At 35.8% G+C, this 23,702-nt stretch overlaps 1 protein-coding gene and 2 long non-coding RNA genes across 3 annotated transcripts; 1 reads left to right on the forward strand and 2 right to left on the reverse strand.

The window, feature by feature from the left end:
• Window positions 1-279: 279 nt before the first annotated feature.
• On the reverse strand, window positions 280-1,120 carry LOC120199869. Its single transcript, XR_005523490.1, has 3 exons — window positions 977-1,120; window positions 537-620; window positions 280-444 (listed from the first exon to the last, which is right to left on the reverse strand). It is a non-coding gene; the product is annotated as an uncharacterized LOC120199869 (long non-coding RNA).
• Window positions 1,121-7,331: 6,211 nt separating this feature from the next.
• LOC120199868 lies at window positions 7,332-18,206 on the reverse strand. The gene is made up of 3 exons (XR_005523489.1): window positions 17,731-18,206; window positions 14,185-14,186; window positions 7,332-7,343 (listed from the first exon to the last, which is right to left on the reverse strand). It is a non-coding gene; the product is annotated as an uncharacterized LOC120199868 (long non-coding RNA).
• A 1,511-nt stretch (window positions 18,207-19,717) lies between these two features.
• Window positions 19,718-20,669, forward strand: LOC120199858 (histone H3.2-like). The gene is made up of 2 exons (XM_039200849.1): window positions 19,718-19,814; window positions 20,260-20,669. Exons 1-2 carry the CDS (start codon window positions 19,718-19,720, stop codon window positions 20,652-20,654), a joined length of 492 nt encoding a protein of 163 aa, XP_039056780.1. The 3' UTR covers window positions 20,655-20,669.
• Window positions 20,670-23,702: the final 3,033 nt, after the last annotated feature.

A 23,702-nucleotide genomic window follows, 5' to 3' on the forward strand; every position in this document is an offset into this window, starting at 1 on the left:
GACCAATTGCAATCATTATGGAACCAAAAAATAGAAAGAAATTACAATTTCGAAGCAAATAGGATTTATGGGCTAACACATTTCTAAGGCAGAATTTCAATAAAAGGATCAGGCCACATTTGTAGAAGGCGGAATTTTACCTTTGTCAGATAGAAAGGCTTGGAATTCATTAATTATCAGATATATAATTAATGACAATAAGCAAGTTTCCATGCATAATCTACAACACATCAAAATTAAAGCTATCCAAAGAAACCACGTGACTTAGATGTTGCTACGATAGTAAAAGTCCAAATCCTGAGCACCTAATTGCCTTTATTGCAAGCTTCAAAATGGGGAACCACTACACTCCTAACTTCCACAAGCCATGCACTCTTCTCGATTTGTAAGGGAACACACAATTTGTGCCACTTTTGTGTCATCATCTTCTACTTTTGGCTTTTCCTATATTATTTACCAGAACAATAACACAATTTAATATCAATAGAACTCGCAAACTGACCATTCTTGATGCTACATGGATAGGTACACATTACCTTAAGCATCGATGTATGAACAGTGAATTTAATTGCATCAGCTGCAGCAAGAGATCTTAAATAACACATTCCTGTCTTCAGACCCTATATATAGAGTGAAGAGCATGAGCAAAAGCAATGAGTCAGCAACCATTATGCAACTACTGGCATTTTGTTTAATCAAAATAAACATCAAGTTTTAATATCTTGGACCAAGCATAGAAGTGTAAGGATGTAAGTTTTCAAATTTTGGTTGGTCCATATGTATATTTAAACTTTGGCTCTGATCTATGTAGCATCCCCGACCGACAGCCATGTCAACCAAGGCTTTTTGCTTAATTTCCCAAACAGTCCGGGTGAACCAGAAAGAGATGTTAATTTCACACTAAAGAGAGAATGAAAGAAAGCAACAAGAGCCTGAGGATTGAATGGAAGGTCAAGAGAAAAACATGAATTGAAACCTGTAAATTGCTTTCAGTTCATGAGGTATTTTTGGAATATTTTGGACTGAACCATCAGCATGTATGATCTTGTTCTTAATGACAGACGTCCGAAAACCCATCTCGGTTAAGTCATGAAGAAGATGCTTATTCACCACCACAAACTCTCCACTGAATGAAAACAGGAAATGAGTTTAAGCAATGGACAACAAATAAATAGTAGGATACGCAAAGAGGAAGCCAGGATAGACCTCAGAACTCTACGACTGTAGATATTGGAAGTGTAACCCCCTAGACCCAGCCTATACGTTTCGACTAAGTCTAGCGGATCACATCCATAATTTTTAAAGGCATTTTCCGAAACCTTTATTCAATCAATGTAAAATCACATTATAAATACATTTATCAAAGGATATAATAAATTATGATAAAATCTAACTCATGAATATAAAACTAAATAGTTAAAACTTTAATTTTTAAAACATGTCATAAAATTTGGATCACCATAAACCAAATATCAGTAGTGAAAACAATGTTCATTTCTGAAACAAATACTTCAAATAAAGACCCATGTTACCAAAATAAAGTCAACTTGAAATATAAAAGCATTACAAATAGATGCACTTCAAGATATATGTTGATCCTCCAAGTGCTTGATCCGGGGTATCTAACCAACAGTATCTGAAAGGGGGAAAACATTTTCGAAAAGTGAGCTAGGCTCAGTGCGTCCCAATAGTATAATAAAATCATAGTAGGTACAATAAACGAGTAATGATTCATAAAATCATCATAAAATTTAACTTTTGAAACTCATAGTATAAAACCCTTCTCCTGTACACCATCCGCAGTTCCCCAGAACTGCGTCCAATAGGGCTTTCCTTAAGCACACAGCAAAAAGGAAGCCAACCTAAGGATAGGCTTTGGGGCCTGTATCCTTAAGTCCGTAAGTCTATAGGGCTTACCCTAAGCATACAGCAAAGGGGGCCAACCTAATAGAGCGTCTTGGGGCTCGTGAGCCTACCCAAGAGTCTATTAAGTCCGTAAGGTTTACCAGCTTGATCAGAGCTATACCTCCGTAATTCAATCCAACCCAAAATCAGTATTTCAAAAATACTATTTATGCAGTAAGCATAATTTCCATAAAACAGTAAACACCGTTATTATTTATCAGTGAAAACCAATAGTCATATATATCAGTCATTGTCCATAAACCATCAATAAACAGTAAATCATAGCTTTCAATGTACCATATTTCAAAACATATAAAACAATTAAATAGTACTTAGGGAACACACCTCGATAATATGATCAAATAGTAGATCTAGTGATTGCTGGCCTCCCCACGCTCTGCCACAGTTTTCGAACATAATTTATAATAACACTATATTACTAATGGGTAACATAATTAATCTCTAAAATCATAAAATTTACGGGTCTTACGGGTGAATACTGGCACACGTGGTTTAACTGATCTAGAAGACCTGGGTCGAGCTGTCGAACGATCCGGAGAGTCTCTTGTTCCTTCAAACAATAATAATTTATCAGCCCCAAGTCTTACTTAATTGTTCAAAGCTAAAATTTTTAAGTATATAAGCATTCAACGGGTTTGACCGACGATTTGGAGGCCTTCGGGTTCGAATTTGGCGAAACGGACTTCGGAAACGGTTTTGGGACGTCCGAAACTGTCAAAATAAGTATACCCGGAAAAAGTCAACGGTCGTTTACTAGCTGGTCAACGCTGGTCAAAGGTGCTCACAATTAATAGTTAACTTTTACAAAATAGCACCTTAAATTAAATTTATTTACAAAATTAGCACCCTTTTAAAATTAATTACGAAAAAGCATCATTTTTTTCAAAATATTTACGCAACTAACACCTTCATAACAGTATTTAGGAAACTAACATTTTTTAACAATATTTACTAAAATACCAACATAACCGAAATTAATTACATAATAGTCACTCTTTTAAAACTATTTATCAATAATCTAAACTAACAAATATAATATGTTTTCAATCTAAACACTGAAATATTATTCAGATTAAATGATCTGACTTTACCTACAACGAACAGACGAAACAAGACGGTCGTTGAAATGGTCGGAATCGACAAAATTAAAAACGACGATCGGGGTTTTGAGTGTCTATTTACCTTCTCTATTTGGCCTAGCTATGACCGATTTCGGAGCGAGATTGGTCGGAATCGCTTCACGGAGGCCGGGTGCATCCGATGTAGGTGGTGGTGACGTCCACTGCCGACTGGAACAAGGAGGAGGAGAAGGAGGGGCGAAAACTAGCTTAAGTGAGGGAAAATGAGTTTAACACTCGAATAAACTGAATCTGCAAAACATGGGTAATCACCCATATTTTAAAACCAATAAAACCCTCTATTATTTTAAACATTTAAAACAAATATATTATTGCTTAGTGATTAATCCACTATCTGCACTAACATTGTTTTAATGTATAAAACTCATAGTGATTAATCCACTATCTACCACTAACATATTTTAAACGTTTAAAACCCCATGCCCCATTATTTTACTCTAGTGCTCTATATTTAATATTTATAGTGTTTATTATTTTATTTATAATGCTTATTATTTATATATATATATATATATTTTTCTAGTGGAAAATTATGGGCAGAGTGTGACAATTCTCCCCCTCTAAAAGAAATTTCGTCCTCGAAATTTACCTTATGAAAATAACTGAGGAAACTGAGCCTCCATTGACTCCAATGTCTCCCAAGTAGCTTCTGAGGGGCCTCTATTACTCCATTGAACTTTGACCATTGGGATACGTCTATTCCGAAGAACTCGATCATCCCTTTCTAAGATCTGAATGGGCTCTTCCTCATAGGATAAATTAGGTCTCAGCTCTACCTCTTCAACCTGAATGATGTGACCTGGATCTGGACGGTATCGCCTCAACATAGACACATGAAAGACATCATGAATACGACTGAGCTGGGGAGGCAACTTCAGCTGATATGCAACAGGTCCTACCCTCTTCAATATACAAAATGGTCCAATAAATCTTGGACTTAACTTTCCCTTACGCCCAAATCTCAGTACTTTCTTCCACGGGGATACCTTTAAAAAGACCTGATCTCTAACCTCAAACTGTATATCCTTCCTTCTCTGATCTGCATAAGACTTCTGCCTATCAAATGCCTCTTTCAGACGGTCATAGATCAATCTGACTGTGTCCTCCGTCTCTTGTACTAACTCAGGTCCCAAAGTCTTCCTATCACGCAACTCAGTCCAACAAATCGGAGTGCGACATCTACGCCCATAGAGTTCTTCGTATGGTGCCATACGAATGCTGGTCTGGTAACTATTATTGTAAGCAAATTCAGGCAACGGCAAAATGTTCTCCCAGCTACCACTAAAATCAATTACACATCCCCGTAACATATCCTCTAGAATCTGAATTACTCTCTCAGATTGACCATCAATTTATGGGTGAAAGGATGTACTATAATCCAATCTTGTTCCCATAGCCGTATGTAGCGCCTTCCAAAATCTCGAAGTAAATCTCGGATCTCGATCAGAAATAATAGAAAATGGAACACCATACAATCTGAAAATCTCACCAGTTTGTCCAAAGTATAGTTTACCCGCACATGAATGAAGTGAGCTGACTTTGTAAGTCTGTCAACAATTACCCAAACTGAATCCTTTTTCGAGGGAGTCATAGGTAAGCCAGTAACAAAATCCATTGTAATACGCTCTCATTTTCATTCAGGAATCTTGATAGGCTGTAGCAAACCTGACGGGTGTTTATGTTCTACCTTAACCTGTTGACAAGTCAAACACCTAGCCACAAAATCTGAGATATCCTTCTTCATGCCGACCCAATGATATCTCTCTCTTAAATTCCGATACATCTTATCTCCACCGGGGTGCATAGCATAAGGACTACTATGAGCCTCAATAAGGATAGTCTGCCTCAACTCAGCATCATCAGGCACACAATATCGACCTTTGAAGCATAACACTTCATCTTGATCAAGGGCGTAATCTAAGCTTGTCCCTTGCTCTACTTGCTCAAAAATGGAAAGCAATGAGCTATCAAGGGATTGTTTAACTTTGATTTCATCAACCAAAGTAGGCTTAACTTGCAATTCTGCTAACAGAGTGCCATCGTCATATAAATTCATCCTGGCCATTAAAGACCTTAACTCCGATACTACTTTTTGACTCAAAGCATCTGCCACAATGTTAGCTTTACCAGGGTGATAATCAATCACACAATCATAATCCTTCAGAAGCTCTAGCCAGCGCCGTTGTCTCAAATTAAGCTCCTTCTAGGTCAGGAGATACTTTAAGCTCTTATGATCAGTGAAATTGTAACACTTCTCTCCGTAAAGATAGTGTCTCCATATCTTCAAGGCAAAAATCACTGCTGCTAACTCCAAATCATGAGTTGGATAATTACACTCATGCGGTCGCAGTTGACGGGACGCATAAGCCACCACCTTACCTTCCTGCATTAGAACACAACCAAGTCCTGAGTGTGAAGCATCACTATACATTGTAAAATCCTTCCCGGATTCTGATTGAATCAACACTGGTGCTTGAGTCAACACTGCCTTTAATTTCTCAAAGCTCTCATGTTGTGCCTCGCCCCAATCAAATGACACGTTCTTCCTTAACAACTTTGTCAAAGGAGCAGCAATGATCGAGAAACCCTCGACAAAACGTCTATAATATCTAGCCAAGCCCAAGAAACTGCGAATCTCAGATACGTTCTTGGGTCGTTTCCAGTTCATAATAGCCTCGATCTTGCTTGGATCGACCTGAACACCTCGCGCAGAAATAATATGCCCCAGAAACGACACTTCTTGAAGCCAAAACTCACACTTGCTTAGTTTGGCATATAGACGATGCTCTGTCAAAGTCCGCAGAACGATCTTCAAATGTTCGTCATGCTCTGTCTCAATACGAGAATAGATCAGAATATCATCGATGAAGACGACCACAAATTGATCCAAATATGACTGGAACACACGATTCATCAAATCCATGAAAGCTGCAGGAGCGTTTGTCAATCCAAAAGGCATTACTAAGAATTCATAATGACCATATCTAGTGCGAATGGTCGTCTTTGCAACATCGGATCCTTTAACTTTCAATTGATAATACCCCGAACGAAGATCAATCTTAGAAAATATTGTAGCTCCTCGTAACTGATCAAATAAGTCATCAATCCTCGGTAATGGGTACTTATTCTTGACCGTCATCTTGTTCAACTTCCAATAGTCAATACATAGCCTTAGCGACCCATCCTTCTTTTTCACGAACAGAACTAGAGCTCCCCAGGGTGAGGTACTATGCCGAATAAATCCTCTATCGAATAATTCTTGCAATTGGACCTTCAACTCTTTAATTTCCTTTGGAGCCATGCGATAAGGTGCCATGGAAATAGGTGCAGATCCCGGATAAGTCTCAATCTCGAACTCTACCTCTCTATCAGGAGGTAACCCAGGTAACTCCTCCGGAAAGACATCAGGAAACTCGCTAACTGTACGAATCTCCTTGATCGTGGACAAGGAACCTTTAGTGTTCAAAATACAGGCAATGAAAGTCTCATATCCCTTCATGATCATACGATGAATTTCCATAGCTGAAACTATATTGGAGAGATAGCCACGCCGTTCACCAATTAACACAACAGTACGACCATCTGAAGTCTTCAGAGTAGCTCTTTTGTATTCGCAATCCAGATTTACCTTGTGTTTAATCAACCAATCCATCCCAAGAATTAGATCGAACTCCTCCAAAGGAAGCTCCATAGGATCAGCGAGAAAAATTTCTCCCTGAACCTCCAGAGGACAACGCCGAAATACTTTATTCACTAATACTACCTGTCCTACTGGACTCGTAACTGTAATAGTATTTTCAGTGTTCTCAATCGGAATCTGAAGATTTCTAGATACTGAACTCGATACATAGGAGTGGGTGGAGCCATTGTCCAGTAATGCAAAATATGGAATAGAATAAATAGTAAATGTACCTGCAATAACCTCAGGCTCATATCTATCAACCCGACGTCTGGTGGCATAAACCAAAGCTGGTTGTATAGCCTCAGAAACTATTGGCTCTCTATTCTGCTGAGGTCGGACTCTACTATCTGCTCTGGATGCTGATCCGGAAGGTCTTCCCTGACTACGACCTCTGGCTGGAGTCTGAACTGATGCCTGGGAACGTGCAGGAGTCTGAGTAGTAGTCCGCTCAGACGAAGTTAGCTGTGGACAATCCCTCAATAAATGACCACTAGATCCACACTGATAGCAAAGACCCATCTTCTTACGACACTCTCCTCTGTGTCGACTACCACAATACTCACAAAGGGACCCTTGATAAAACGACGAGGAACCACCTCGACTGACAACTGAAGGTGAAGATACTGCAGGCCTAGAACTGGTATTGCTTCTCAAAGGACCCGAAGTACGAGTCTTCTTTCCAGGACGTGCGGAGAACTCGTTCGGGCCAGAAAATTTCCCAGGCCGCTCTCGATCAACACGGTCTCTTACTGGAGCTAAGGTCTCAACCTCCTCAGCATCCTTCGCTCTGCCCACCAGCACGTCAAAAATCTCATCCTGATGGGTCACAACCTGCCTACGCAGCTCGTATCTGAGTCTAAGGGCAAATTTACGGCATCGATCTCTTTCGGTAGGTACCATACTGAATCCATACTTCAGCAACTTCAAAAAATCGATCTCATACTCGAAAATAGTCATGTCTCCCTGAACCAGATCCTGAAACTGCTGTCGCCTCTGAGCTAAATAACGCTCTCCCAGAAAACGGCTCCGAAAGCGCTCCTTAAAGAAATCCCAGGTCAAACGATCGGTAGGAACACTACTAGTCACCGACTCCCACCAGGTGTGGGCATTGCCATCTAACATCGCAACTGCACCCAGATATCTCTTAGTTGGGTCTAAACCCAACTGATCCATGTGTCTCTCAGTATCCTGGAGCCAATCTTCCGCTTCAGTAGGAACTCCACCAATCTGTCCCCCAAAAGTTCTAACTCCATTGGCAATCAGAGTCTATAAAATAGGAACCTCGGAAACAACGCCAGCAACTCTTACCGCTCCCTAAATCAACTACAGAAATTGTCTACAAAAATTCTCATCCAAAGCAACTTTGGTAGACTCAGACTCAATATCAGTCGCTCCTATAATCGGTGTAGTCATGCCAATACCAGCGGCAGGAGGCAAATTCGTCAGGGTCGTAGGAGCAGGATCACCTGTCGGAGATGAGGGATCTACACGAATCTCATCGATTGGGTCTGCGAATCTAGCTACTCGACCTCGCCCACGACTAGTTCGACGTCCACGTCTAGTACTCATTTTGGTGTTTACTACAGAAGATGAAACCTAGAGTTAGATAAGCACTTGGAGTCTCGAACACAATTTAAATCATAAAAAAAAACTTTGTGACATGGCCTTAGTAACTTGTTTTGTAAAATATTTCAAAACAGTATTTTTAATTTGGACTCATACACAGTCTGAGGTTTAAAAACCAAAAGCTCTGATACCAATTAAATGTAACCCCCTAGACCCAGCCTATGCGTTTCGACTAAGTCTAGCGGATCACATCCATGATTTTTAAAGACATTTTCTGAAACCCATATTCAATCAATGTAAATCACATTATAAATACATTTATCAAAGGATATAATAAATTATGATAAAATCTAACTCATGAATATAAAACTAAATAGTTAAAACTTTAATTTTTAAAACATGTCATAAAATTTGGATCACCATAAACCAAATATCAGTAGTGAAAACAATGTTCATTTCTGAAACAAATACTTTAAATAAAGGCCCATGTTACCAAAAAAAGTCAATTGAAATATAAAAGCATTACAAATAGATGCAATCCAAGATATATGTTGATCCTCCAAGTGCTTGATCCGGGGTATCTAACCAACAGTATCTGAAAGGGGGAAAACATTTTCGAAAAGTGAGCTAGGCTCAGTGCGTCCCAATAGTATAATAAAATCATAATAGGTATAATAAACGAGTAATGATTCATAAAATCATCATAAAATTTAACTTTTGAAACTCATAGTATAAAACCCTTCTCCTGTACACCATCTGCAGTTCCCCAGAACTGCGTCCAATAGGGCTTTCCTTAAGCACACAGCAAAAAGGAAGCCAACCTAAGGATAGGCTTTGGGGCCTGTATCCTTAAGTCCGTAAGTCTATAGGGCTTACCCTAAGCACACAGCAAAGGGGGCTAACCTAATAGAGCGTTGGGGCTCGTGAGCCTACCCAAGAGTCTATTAAGTCCGTAAGGTTTACCAGCTTGATCAGAGCTATACCTCCGTAATTCAATCCAACCCAAAATCAGTATTTCAAAAATACTATTTATGCAGTAAGCATAATTTCCATAAATCAGTAAACACCGCTATTATTTATCAGTGAAAACCAATAGTCATATATCAGTCATTATCCATAAACCATCAATAAACAGTAAATCATAGCTTTCAATGTACCATATTTCAAAACATATAAAACAATTAAATAGTACTTAGGGAACACACCTCGATAATATGTTCAAATAGTAGATCTAGTGATTGCTGGCCTCGCCACGCTCTGCCACAGTTTTCGAACATAATTTATAATAACACTATATTACTAATGGGTAACATAATTAATCTCTAAAATCATAAAATTTACGGGTCTTACGGGTGAATACTGGCACACGTGGTTTAACTAATCTAGAAGAGCTGGGTCGAGCTGTCGAACGATCCAGAGAGTCTCTTGTTCCTTCAAACAATAATAATTTATCAACCCCAAGTCTTACTTAATTATTCAAAGCTAAACTTTTTAAGTATATAAGTATTCAACGGGTTTGACTGACGATTTGGAGGCCTTCGGGTTCGAATTTGGCGAAACGGACTTCGGAAACGGTTTTGGGACGTCGAAAACTATCAAAATAGGTATACCCGGAAAAAGTCAACGGTCGTTTACTAGCTGGTCAACGCTGGTCAAAGGTGCTCACAATTAATAGTTAACTTTTATAAAATAGCACCTTAAAATAAATTTATTTACAAAATTAGCACCCTTTTAAAATTAATTACGAAAATAACATCATTTTTTCGAAATATTTACGCAACTAACACCTTCATAACAGTATTTATGAAACTAACATTTTTTAACAATATTTACTAAAATACCACCATAACCGAAATTAATTACATAATAGTCACTCTTTTAAAACTATTTATCAATAATCTAAACCAACAAATATAATATGTTTTCAATCTAAACACTGAAATATTATTCAGATTAAACGATCTGACTTTACCTACGACAAACAGACGAAAGAAGACGGTCGTTGAAATGGTCGGAATCGACAAAATTAAAAACGACGATCGGGGTTTTGAGTGTCTATTTACCTTCTCTATTTGGCCTAACTATGACCGATTTCGGAGCGAGATTGGTCGGAATCGCTTCACGGAGGCCGGGTGCATCCGATGTAGGTGGTGGTGACGTCCACCGCCGGCTGGAACAAGGAGGAGGAGAAGGAGGGGTGAAAACTAGCTTAAGTGAGGGAAAAATGAGTTTAACACTCGAATAAACTGAATCTGCAAAACATGGGTAATCACCCATATTTTAAAACCAATAAAACCCTCTATTATTTTAAACATTTAAAACAAATATATTATTGCTTAGTGATTAATCCACTATATGCACTAACATTGTTTTAATGTATAAAACTCATAGTGATTAATCCACTATCTACCACTAACATATTTTAAACGTTTAAAACCCCATGCCTCATTATTTTTACTCTAGTGCTCTATATTTAATATTTATAGTGTTTATTATTTTATTTATAATGCTTATTATTTATATATATTTTTTTCTAGTGGAAAATTATGGGCAGAGTGTGACAGGAAGTATATGGTTCAAAGCAAGCACTCGTTATTTCAAGGATCTGGCTAGTTGAAGCAGTTGGCATAGGTGCTACCAAAAGTGAATTTCTCACTCCATTCTTAGCTATTCTGTTCATAAGAGTATTCCAGTCCCACCGGTTTAAAGGAGTAACACCCCACATATCCGGCTGAAGAATACCCTACAATTTAACAGAAATGAGCATAACATGTAAGCAAGAATGAGCATTTAGCAAGATATTGCAATCGCATTGAAATTTTATAACCAAAATACTTGCATGCATTAAAGAATTACCAAAATCACATAGCTTACTCACAGGACTCCCATTATATGTCTCATAGGTTCCCTCTTTCTCAGCTATAATAGAAGAAGCTTTCAGAGCATGGTAGTCTATGGTCTCAAATATGCCCTTGTTCAGTTGCTGAGCCTGAAATTCAAAACCGCTGAACTATCAGACAACAAATTCAAATTGAAAGGCATATCAAAATTCATATAATTGTGATCAATATACCTCAGGTGAATCAAAGGCCATGCCTAGTAAGATGAAAGTATCTGCAATCCCCTGAACTCCAATACCAATAGGCCTATGACGTAAGTTTGATCTTTTGGCAGTTTCAACCAGGTAGTAATTTACATCGATTGTTTTGTTAAGATTTCTTGTAACAATCTCAGTAACTTGTCACAACAGTCCAAAAAAAAGGACATCACAATCATTGTCAACAAATAATACCAGTGATATCAATTACCAACAGATACATTCATGATTTAATCAAAGTGACACACAAAGATGGATGAGTGAATTAGCAAGGTAAAGAACCAAACCTCTGCCAGTTTGTCTAAGTTAAAATATCTATTGTGGGAACCTCTACTACCAACAAGCCTCGATGGATGAGACTCCAGTGGAACCACCTGCAGTAGATATCTATAAGTTAACTAAATTAACATGCAGAATTAGATAGAGCAACTATGTACAGAATAAGCACCATTTGTAACCTACATTTTCCCTCACATATCTTGGTAGTGAAATAGATGCCAGATTGCAAACAGCAGTTTCTGTTGGACTTGTGTACTCGATTATCTCGGTACACAAATTTGAAGACTCAATGGTGCCAAGATTTTCCTGGTTGCTTTTTCAATTGCAAGTACCCTGGAACAAAAGTGCGGGAAACAAAGGGCTAAGAACTCAATACTTATCTGAGAACATAAATACTCCATATAATATAAAGCTTCTTTGGACAAATCACCTTAAATAACATGTAAGGGGTCCCTGTTTCTATCTGGGATTTCAGGATCTCAAACCACAAGTTTTGTGCTTGGACTACCTTCTTTGACTTGCCCTAAATATTTAAAACATTTAGAAATGAATTCTAGTTGGGAGAAGAAAATATAAAAGAAGCATTAATGAGAGATAAGACGGTATTAACCTCTCTTTCATAATGAATATAAAGCTTCTCAAATTCTTCACCCCAGCAATCTGCCAGTCCTGGAACTTCATTAGGAAAAAATAACGACCATTGCCCTTTACTTTGAACCCTTTTCATAAAAAGATCATGCACCCAAAAAGCATAAATTAGACCTCGAGCCCGGTGTTCTTCCTAAAGAAGCAATTTTTACACATTATTGGATATTATAAAACACATTAAATGCATCAAAGACAACTATTTTAATAAGGGTATATTCAACCATTGTCAGAAAACATAGCATAGAAATGTACAACAATACAAACATACCCTTCCTTTTCCCCCCCCCTCGATCAACATAACGAGCAGTGTCATTGAATACCCGTAACGTAGGAACAATACCATTAGATGTACCATTTGTTCCACGAATATAACTGCTCATAGCTTGAATATTGTGAACTGAGACACCAATCTCTCCAGATGATTTGCTGATGATAGCACACTCCTTCAAAGTGTCATATATTCCCTCAATATTGTCTTCTCTTATGCACAACATGTAACACACTACACCAGTACGACACACAGTCAACCAATGAGAGTGCCACACGGAACCACCGGAGTGGCTAACCAACAAATTTCCTTATCATACTCACTTGAAATTAAAGCTTCATGTGTAAATACTTGCAATAAAATAGAAAATAAAATCCATGTAAAGATAGTTTACAGTCGGGAGCTCCCATAATTACAAAATAAATCAAAAATATATAGACTATGTATTTAAAACAATTTACGACTCAAATTTACAAAATAGAGCTTTGAATATTCATGCCCTTTAGAAATTTGAGACGTACTCTGCTCTGTTGTTTGGTATGGATTTCTTCTAGTCAAAAGGCTCCTCTACTGATCTTCACCTAATATGCGTAAGGAAACAAATTCCAAACGTTGAGCTAACTAGCCCAGTGCCACACTAACAATTAAAATATACTAATATGAGTACATTTATAACATGCTTTAATAACTGAAAATAATACCATGCATATCAAGGCAATATTAGTGAGTATCCTTGCGATATTCCCTCTCCACTCTATGATAGACATCATGGTGCGGCTGAGGGATTTATGTATCTCGGAGCTCACGCACTCCTCTAGTTTACCGAGGATGTGGCCCTCGGAATCACTGCATTGGACACCACACCCCCAACTAGGCCACCCCTTGAGAGTGTCGGACCTTGCGCCCTAGCTAGTCAATTTTAAGGGCCTTGCGCCCTACCTATGGATATCCGGACTGCATCTATACTTTCGACACCCTAAACTAGAGGAACTCAAGTGTCCGAATTATTTCCCGAGCATCAACCAAGACTAGTTTTATGACACCCTAATTATTTGGCTTCTATGTTTGAATTAATCATCGTGATATTTCAACTTGTAGTCTTATTTGATGATATATTGAAGTATTGGGGTACCTCGGGGGAATTCTAATTCCCTTAAAAACGATCATTTTTCCCAAAACAGACTGAAAGTATCGATACTAGCCCAAGTATATCGATACTTTATATAAAAATTGATACTTTTAAACCTTATGTTCTGCCTAATTTCGATATTTTCTGAGAGTTTAGAAACTATGACTCAAAGTTTTGATACTCTTGAAAGAGTATCAATACTTCTGCCTAGAAAATATGTTTCTACCTAGAAATGAAGAACAAGTATCGATACTAACCCAATAATATCGATACTTGATCTGCATAAGACTTAAAAACAAACACAAAATGCTATATCATTACATTAACACGACCCACTAAAATTATAAAGAAGTTGTAAGTGTGGATACCTTAATTTCTAGGCTAAAGCAAAGCTCAAACTCACTCAATGGAAGCTTTTTCCTTCCCCTTTGTCTTGGAGGCTTCACCCACTTCTTTCACTAATCAAGATAAGAAAAAAGAAGTTTCTAAATAATCTATATAATGAAAATAAGGATTAGAATACTTCCAATAACCTAAATCCAACAAAAACAACCTAGAATCCTTGGATTTATTAAACCTCCCAAAAACCCATTTTGGAAACCATATAGGAAAACTTGCAAAAATGGGGCTTCAATTAAAGCTTGAAGAATGGTGATTCATAATCTTACCTTGGCTCAAGCTAACTAAGATTGGAGTGCTTGAAGATTGGCTCTTGAAAAGAAGGGAAATGGAAAATGCTATAAGGAAAAAGGAGAAGAGTATTTGGTAAGATATTTTTTTTGGGTTTGGTTCACGTGAATCTAATATAAAATGGAGGAAGTTTTCAGCTTCTCTTAAAAATGGGTAAACTACTCTTTAGGTCCCAACACTTTCAAGCCAACAAGAAAATCATCATCTTTCCTAATTCTTTTGGGCCCAACTCAGCCCAATTCTCATTAAACTTGGTCCAAACTATTTTAATAAATCTTTTGGGCTCTGAAAGGAGTCTCGGGTTAACCCGAACTACTAACTCGAGTTTCAGGGCGTTACACTACAAGAAGCAACTGCTCAACTACAAGAACACAAGTTAAAGAACCACATATGTATGTAAAAGAATTTAATGAACAATAGCATTAAAGTCAAGCAACTTCCTTTCATGTGTGTACAAAGATCTTACATGAGGTCTTGGAGTTCCATCATTGAGAAGTGTGGGAGAAGCATGAGCAAACCATCTTTGATACATCATGTGATAAGTTTTGATAACAGAATCAATGTCATCCTTATGAATTCTAATTGTAACGCTCATTAACATGTGTTGAGGCCTTTCTATGACCTTCCCTTGGACTTTCAAGAGGTAGGGCCTCTCAATAGTTTTGAAATCAAAATAATCAAAGTCTCGATCTATATGATCTCACTATCACTACAGCAAAATGGGTTTTTAGCGGCGTATTTTGAACAAACGCCACTAAATACTATACTAGTAGCGATTTAAGCACAAATGCCTCTAAATACTCGTACTTTAGTGGCATTTTTTATATAAATGCCACTAAATACTGTACTTTAGTGGTGTTTTTATACAAACGCGGGCTGAAGACTTGTAATTTAGTGGTTTTTTTTTATATAAACGCCACTAAATGTTGTACTTTAGTGGCGTTTTTATACAGACGACGCTAAAGACTCATACTTTAGTGGCTTTTTATACAAACGCCGCAATTTATCAGTACATTAGTGGCATTTGTATTTACAAACGCCGCAAGATTATAGTTTCTAAGTCTCGCACCCCTTTAACCCTTTCTCAGTTTTTCCCCCTCACCTATTTTGTTACTTGATACAAATGGCAAGTCTTGTAAATTTCTAAAGGTATATTTGATGGATTTTTTTTATTACCCGAATGTATCTTTTATTTGTACTCAAATTAAATTCAAATTCACTTTTTTGGTGTTAAAGCGTAAATTTGCCATGACTGGCTATAGGTGAATATTGACATTTACCACTATAATAATGTTACTAACGATTTATAAAAATAAAATTTAAAAATTATATATATATAATTACACAAAAATAAAAATTATGCATTATTATACATTAAATATACCAAATTTAAATGCAATTTTATTTTTATTAAGTATACTGAATTCTAGTAAATGTTGGGTCCGTTTGTTTCACTGAAAATATTTTCCGGAAAATGAAATCTGGAAAATGAATCACATTTCTGGAAAATATTTTTCAGTGTTTGGATGGTACATTGTAAAATATTTTACACTATTTGATTAATTTTTCTGAAAACAGTTTTCAGAATCTGTTTTTAATAAAAAAAACATACATATTCAATATGTTTTTATTCTTTACCTTTTAGTTTTATTAAAGGTTCATTTTATTTTTTATATAATTATATTTTATAAAAATTTGTATTTTTATAAGTACATTAAACTAAATATTTAGATGAGATTAATAATTTATGTTGATTATGTTATAAATACACTATTTTAGGTTTAAAATCTTCATGATGTTTATTCATTCATATTTTTAGAAATAAATTTCAACGTATAATTAATTTTATGTAGGTTTATTTGATATAATATTAATAATTTATTAAAAATATATTATAAAAGTTTATAAAAATTATGTAGGTTTAATTAATAGTACACAACGTTAAAACAATAATAGTACATAACATTATTATAATAATAATAGTGTTAAAATGTATACTTAAAGGATTTATCACATTAAAACAATAATAATATCCAACCTACAAACAACTTTCAAGGCAATACAAGCAGCTGTATATGCGTTTTCGTTGAAACATTTGTCAATCTTATTGACGTTTTTAGCCTGAATGGCCAGAGCTTCAATAAGACACTTGTCCATTGCAACCGACCAAACTACATTTCTTCCTTTATGCTTCATCTCACCCCTTCTCGGCGCAGGCATGACATAGTGGTCCATTCCTAATGCAGGAAAAACAACATAACCGTGTAATAGGAGTGTATTCGGTTCGGTTCAGTTCGGTTTTTTACTAAAAATTGAATCGAACCGAAATAAACGGGTTTTCAATATTTAAACCGAAACCGAATAGTTAAAAAACCAAAAAAACCGAAACCGGGTTTTTCGGTTCGGTTCGGTTTTTTTTACGGTTCGGGTTTTTCGGTTCGGTTCGGTTCGGTTCGGTTTATCGGTTTTTCAATAAAAAAATCACTTGAAACTATAATTTTTTTTACAAAAATTGCCTATTCGGTTTAATATGGAACAAATGGGTTCCATATGGAAAACCCGAACCGAACCGAATCAAAAAAATGAAGTCTTTAAACCGAACCGTTTAAAGCCAAACCGAACCGAACCGAACCGTTTTACTCGGTTCGTGTCGGTTTTCTCGGTTTCATTGCTCAGGTGGAATATAAAACATTGCTCAACAGAAACTAAATATAGGTAAAATCAAGGAACATGATACCACAATCATACAAGTGAATAAGAAAAAGCGATGATCATTTAAACACATTTTGAACTGAGTTAGAGAATAAGATGTATATGTAGATTTGTTTTGTTCTGATACAGGACAATAGAGCGCACAACAAAGACCTAGAGTCTCATTATGTTCTGATCATATAAATATATAAAACAGCAGCAATGACCTGAACAAATGGCACAATGGCATATCGGCAAACATTGATTTGTAAATATAGCAACTGCTATGCCCCGAAAAAGCAATTCATGCAAACCTCGCAGTCTAGTCAATACTAGTTCATTTAAAAGAGGAACTAAGAAGACAAACTGCAAATTTATAAACTATTCATCACAAAACTTAGGTCAGTCAGGCATAAAAAGACAAAGCATAAATGTGGCTCGGATTATATGACAAACACGACCAGTGTCATCCTGTACAAATTGGATGCTTATAGCATTGAAAACCATGAGTAAGCAGAGGGGCTTGGGCCCAACCACAGGCCTGAACATGAAATTTGAACAAAACACTGAACACAGGATAAGATGTGGCTAGAATTTTAACAAAAAATTGAATACAAGATCAAGTAATCTTAAGTAAACAGATTTGTTCTTAAGATGACTAACGTAAAACAATAAAAGATAACAGAAAACCTATATAATCATACTTCATAAAAGAGATAAGATATGGCTGGAATTTCGCCATTCAAATCCAATAAACTGAGGACCACAGATGAAGCTCAAAACAATCACTTGACCACTTTTAATATATCTCATTAAAAAAAAACAGATTGGAAGGGAGGGAAAAGGACCAAATTCTTCCTTTTAACGCATATGCGGAAACATTTCTCTTTCTGCAAGATAGTCAACTATCAATGATCATTGCTATGACCAAATGCTCTCTATTACCTCACTTCAACATTGTTTAACCCTCCCTCTTTGATTACTAAGTTCATGGTGGTAAAAGGCAAGGTTAAGAGGTTGAGGGTTTGCAGTAGATGGTGAAAGAAGTTAGAACAAGCTGGAGGGAGTTTCTAACCAATCTATGCCCTGCCCAAACTCCAAAAATATATACACAAATAAGATCCAAAACTGTTGGCCATAACAATCTCCAACAAAACAGTGCATATCATCAACAATGCCGCTCATAAAAAATGCAGAGCGCATTTAAGATTATAGTAATTACATGTTCTAAGGGATATCTAATCCTCCTTTTTGATAAAATTCATGTACCCCATGTCACAATGCACTAAGAAAATCGAAAGCACTACTATGAAAAATGTTAAAATATTTTAGGCTTAACCCTTATGCTTGATTTACATGAAAAAACGGTACACATGGCCAACCCTTGACTGTACGGCATCTAGGCTCCAAATCAGTACATGCTGGAACATATAAAAAGAGCCTATACCAACACATACTTCCTAAGATTTAGAAGCTAAGATAAAAACAAAACATACAGAGATACAAATAGACATACACACAACAATACAACTCAATTCAACCTGTAACTGGTTTAACACTACCCTAAACCATGATCAATGCAAGAAGCACTTCACAGTAGCAAGGATTTCCGATGGTGTTCAACAATCAGTATCAACACACAGTGTTGAGGTCATACTAGAATCTGATAGAACAACAATTTGATCTACATAAATATTTTAAAATTTTAGAATTCCATTCCCCAGACCAAAAAATGATAGAACATCAATTTGAATTAAGATAAAACATTAAGAATATATTAATGCTTACCAAAATAGGGGTTCTAATTGAAGAAACAACCAATGTACAATCACTTAATACTACATCAAGAAAAATTTACGAACTAGGTTTCAATCATTCGTAACAAAATAAAAAAAGATGGCAGCTAGGAGCTCAACCAGGGCAATGATCCAACAATCTTGTTAGTCATCAAGGATTGTACTCTTCTTGAATTCTTGCCTAAGCACACCAACCTAGTGCCTACCTATATGCAATAAAGAATTTAAAAATGATCATGTTTCCAGTATCGATAGGAACACATTGATGCTTGTAACACTGAAGAAGTCACTTCAAGAAACTAGATATCACTTTTAAGTCAGAATCATATCCCAGAACTTAAAATTAGTTTAATTCAGAAGACTACTCCCATTGTTAGCACCCCACATGACTAATAACAACACAGACAAAGAAAATGAGAACAATCAGAGGTGAGTATATCAAACCTGAATCTTCAGAACCCTTGTCTCCGTCGCTAACATCGACATCAACAGCCAGATCAGTTGAGCAACCTAAACATAAATAAATAAAAACACAATTTACAAAAGAAAAATGCCAGAAAAAAAAAGTTAAAAAATTATTAACTTTGACCAAAAATGTGTAAGGAACTAAATAGAATAAAGGAGACAATTATAAAGAACATCTCATAAATTCAAATCCCCCCAAAAAAAATGCTTCGGGTTTTTGAAGAAATAGAGACACTGGAATCATTGCTGGAAAGCTCAAAGGGGAGATCACTGGAAGTAAAGTTAGAGTTCAGACGAATCGGCTCCGGCAACTCTTCCATTTCCCCAAAGAGTGTATGAAAATGAGGGAGATTCCGGGGGAACTTGGAGATCGCGAGGTTTTTCGGTGTGGAGCAGGGACGAGAGAACGAAGGAAAATGACTTACCCTTTTCCAAACGGTAAGTCATTTTACCATGTTTTGCTTTGAGTTTTCAGTTGACCGGAAAACTAATTCCATTGGCTTTTTGTTTTACGGGAATCAAACACAGAAAAACGGGGAAAATGTTTTCCCCCAACCAAACGGACCCAAATTACATAATTAGAACAAGAAAGCCTAATTACAAATTAGTGTCATGGATCATGACCTGGATCGCCGAGTCGAAAAGTATCCACAGTCGTTGATGAATAAGATATAATCTAACCGTCCAGATTTTTGCCATTGAAAACTTTCCCCCGCGCGTGCTCTGATTTTTTTTTAAATATATTGAAATTTATTAATATATACTACCAAAACCATTTTCCCTTAGCATTGATCAAAAATCCAATCAACAAATTCCGTTGGTTTTCATTGCAACCAAATATAGTCTTCCGATCATTGTCAGTTAACCCATGGCTCGTAAAAACAAACAACCAGGAAATCAACAAGAGGGAAGGTGCCACGTAAGCAACTGGCAACCAAAGCCTCCAGGAAGTCTGCTCCGACCACTGGAGGAGTAAAGAAGCCACACCATTTCAGGTTCGGGATGGTAGCGTTGAAGGAGATCGGGAAGAACCAGAAGAGTACGGAGCTGTTGATCCGTAAGCTTCAAATCCAGAGACTGGTGAGGGAGATCGCTCAAGATTTCAAGACGGATCTGAGGTTCCAAAGCAGCGCCGTAGCGACTCTTCAAGAAGCTGCGGAGGCCTATCTGGTGGGTCTCTTTGAAGACACCAACCTCTGTGCTATTCATGCCAAGAGAGTTACCATTATGCCCAAGGATATCCAGCTGGCAAGGAGGATCAGGGGAGAGAGGGCTTGATAATGTATATCAATAGTATCGTTTATATGTTACAGTGTAAGATGTATGCTTCTGGAATCTACATTTTTAGGTTTCCATTAGGTGTAGTTCTCATCGTTTAGGGGATTCTGCTGTGTTAGAGATGAAATTAGTGTTTGAAAAATATATGCAACTACTTTTACTGGTTTTAATCTTCATTGAAATCCGTTTAGCTCCTTATTTGATTTGTGTTTTGATCAATTGATATATCTTCAATTAGCTGTTCTTATGGACAAATGTGTATCAATATAGTCAAAATTAGTTTGAGATTCTAGCTTGTAGAAGCAAAATTATTATGTTTGAAAGAGTAGAAAACAACATTTGAAAAATTAGTTTTAATTCGCGGCGTTTGTATAAAAAAAAAAAGCCACTAAATACATAGTTAATACCGCCGTTTTTGAAAAACGCCACTAAAGTCTAGATCTTTTGTGTCGTTTATACAGAAAGTGCCACTATATACAAAGTCAATAGCGGCGTTTCACATTCACAAATGCCACTATATGACATAACATTTAGTGGCGTTTTTAGAAACAAACACCACTATATGTCAAAACATTTAACAGTATTTTTGTTGGGCAAAATGCAACAAAAGAAAAGATAAATAGCGTCGTTTGGAGAAAACAAACGCCGCTAAATATCATAACCTTTAGTGGTGTTTATAAAAAAGAGCTGCTAAAAAACATAATCTTTAGCGGCGTTTGTGAACGACAAACGTCACTACCTTTTGCGGCGTTTGTTTTTGCGCCACAAAAATTTTCAACGGCGTTTAAAAACGTTGCTAACAACCTGTTTTGTAGTGTATCCAACAGAGAAGCATTTGATGTCACTTCCTTTCACAGTTTTAGCTAGATAACACACGTCCACTTTACAAAATGGATCACTTCCATTCAAAATTCCAATTCTACAAACATGTCAAGATCTGGTAAGACCAACACAATTTTAGCATTGACCAAGGGAAAATAAAATTAATTCACAAGCTAAATGGTTTGCTTTTTGAAACTAGACTTTTCAATATGAATCAAAAAAATCATCAGCAATTTGTGTATATAATTAAACCACAACTTAGCTAAAAAGTTTATCATAATTCAAAATAGAAAAGAGTTGATAAGAAAAGGAAAAGATAATCATATTAATTTCACGATGATCTCATAAACATCATCATTATTTTAATCCTACATTTATAAACCGCACATTCTCTAAACATCAAAGAAATTAAATTAAATGGAAAGCACTTACGTCTTAGAGAACGACTTCCTAGTATTCTTGTGTAAATATGAAACAACAATCCTCGCCGCCAACTGCAATCATACATACTAATTAGTAAAAGTTTCGCATGGATTTTAATATTGTTATTCCAAAGAATAAACAAATAAACTTACGGAAGCATAATCAGGGTGGTTAGCGGTCATAGCGGCAGAAGTTTCAGCAGCCAACACATCAAGCTGGCTGGTAGTAACCCCTTTGTAAACACCATTGCAGACTTTCTAAGCCACAAGGACCGGATCACAGTGGTCGATACTAAGTCCATAGATCAGCTTCTTCAACCGCGCCGTTATCTTGTCAAAATGAAGTGCCTGTTGCCTCCCGTCTCTCTTAATCAAATACATTGTTAATCCTTCTCTCTTTTTTCTCTAAGTAATTTCGTCGAATAAGTTTCAGGATTGCAGAAAAAGAGTCACCATAAGCGTGATTTATCTAGTGTGATCAAAGAAACATGTGGATTTAAAATTTGGGAGTTTGGATTTGTTTTTGGTAAACTATACTATTAACCACCTAACTATTTAGCCCTTTAATTAAATTAAATTAAGAACAAATTGAGAGAACATATAAATATTAAGAGGATTAAATGTATAATTATGCCAATTTTTTATAACTGCCACGTCAGCACTTCCTTCAACTTTAACAGTTACTTGATAACAATTAAATACGTAGGTGGTCTGATTGTCAAAATCGAAAGATCGGTGGCAAAAGTGAAAGGACTAAATAGTTAGGTAGTCAATGTCATAGTTTACCCTTTATTTTTTTATTGAGTTTTCCTCTTGATTCGAATTTGGTTTGGGAAATTTGAAAATTTCGTGCCAAAATGGATAACATTTTGAATGGTTTAATACCCACTGGTATAATTGAAACAAAAATCAAAATTTAATGTTATAATCAGTAAAATTGAAAGTTCAATTGTAAAAATAATACAATGTTTAAAGTTTGATGGTATATGATGTAGTTTACGCTTTATTCTTGCACATTTTAGACTGGGTAAAGTATGTAAATGGTCACTAAAATATATTGTAATGATATTTTTAGTCTTTAAAGTTTTGGAAGTTATGAAATAGTCATTGTATTTTATAAAATAGTGATAAATTTTAATAAGTTTAAAACTTTAAATATCGTCTTATACTAATTCGATAAATTTAATGATCATTTTATATTTATTAGGGAAGCACAATAGCCACTTTGTAATTTTGAAAATTTCCGTGACCAAAAATATTACTTTAACATACTTTAATGATTATTTGTGCACTTTAACCTTTTAGATTTAAAAAAAAAAATAACCTATCAAATTTATTTATTTCTTTTATTATAAAAACAATTGGTGGGATGCGGATGAAATCAACTTAAGAATGAAAATCCTCAATGAAACACAAGTTTGAGTTTGAATTGAGAAACAAAGAATTTGATTAAAGTTTTATTTTTCCTTCTTAGGAACAATAAGATATTCTTTTCTTAATCAACGATTTTATTTTAATTTTTTAAAAGAAAAATAGGAAAAAAATACACCAATAGACATTAATATTTTGTGTAAAAGATCGCCACTAAAATTTTAAAAATTACGTTATTATCATGAACGTCATTTGTTTATCAATAAATAATTATCCCGATATTATTTTTATTAGAATAATTATTTGACACATTAATTAAAAAAAATTAATATATGATTTGATCACTATAAGTAAAATATCATTAAAAAATTTATCGAAAATGTCTTACTGGTTTTATCACTTTATTGATTGAATAAAATAATTAAAAATGTTC

The sequence above is a fragment of the Hibiscus syriacus genome, unplaced genomic scaffold, assembly GCF_006381635.1.
Source record: "Hibiscus syriacus cultivar Baekdansim isolate YM2019G1 unplaced genomic scaffold, ASM638163v2 tig00005678_pilon, whole genome shotgun sequence".
NCBI classification, from domain to species: Eukaryota; Viridiplantae; Streptophyta; class Magnoliopsida; order Malvales; family Malvaceae; genus Hibiscus; species Hibiscus syriacus.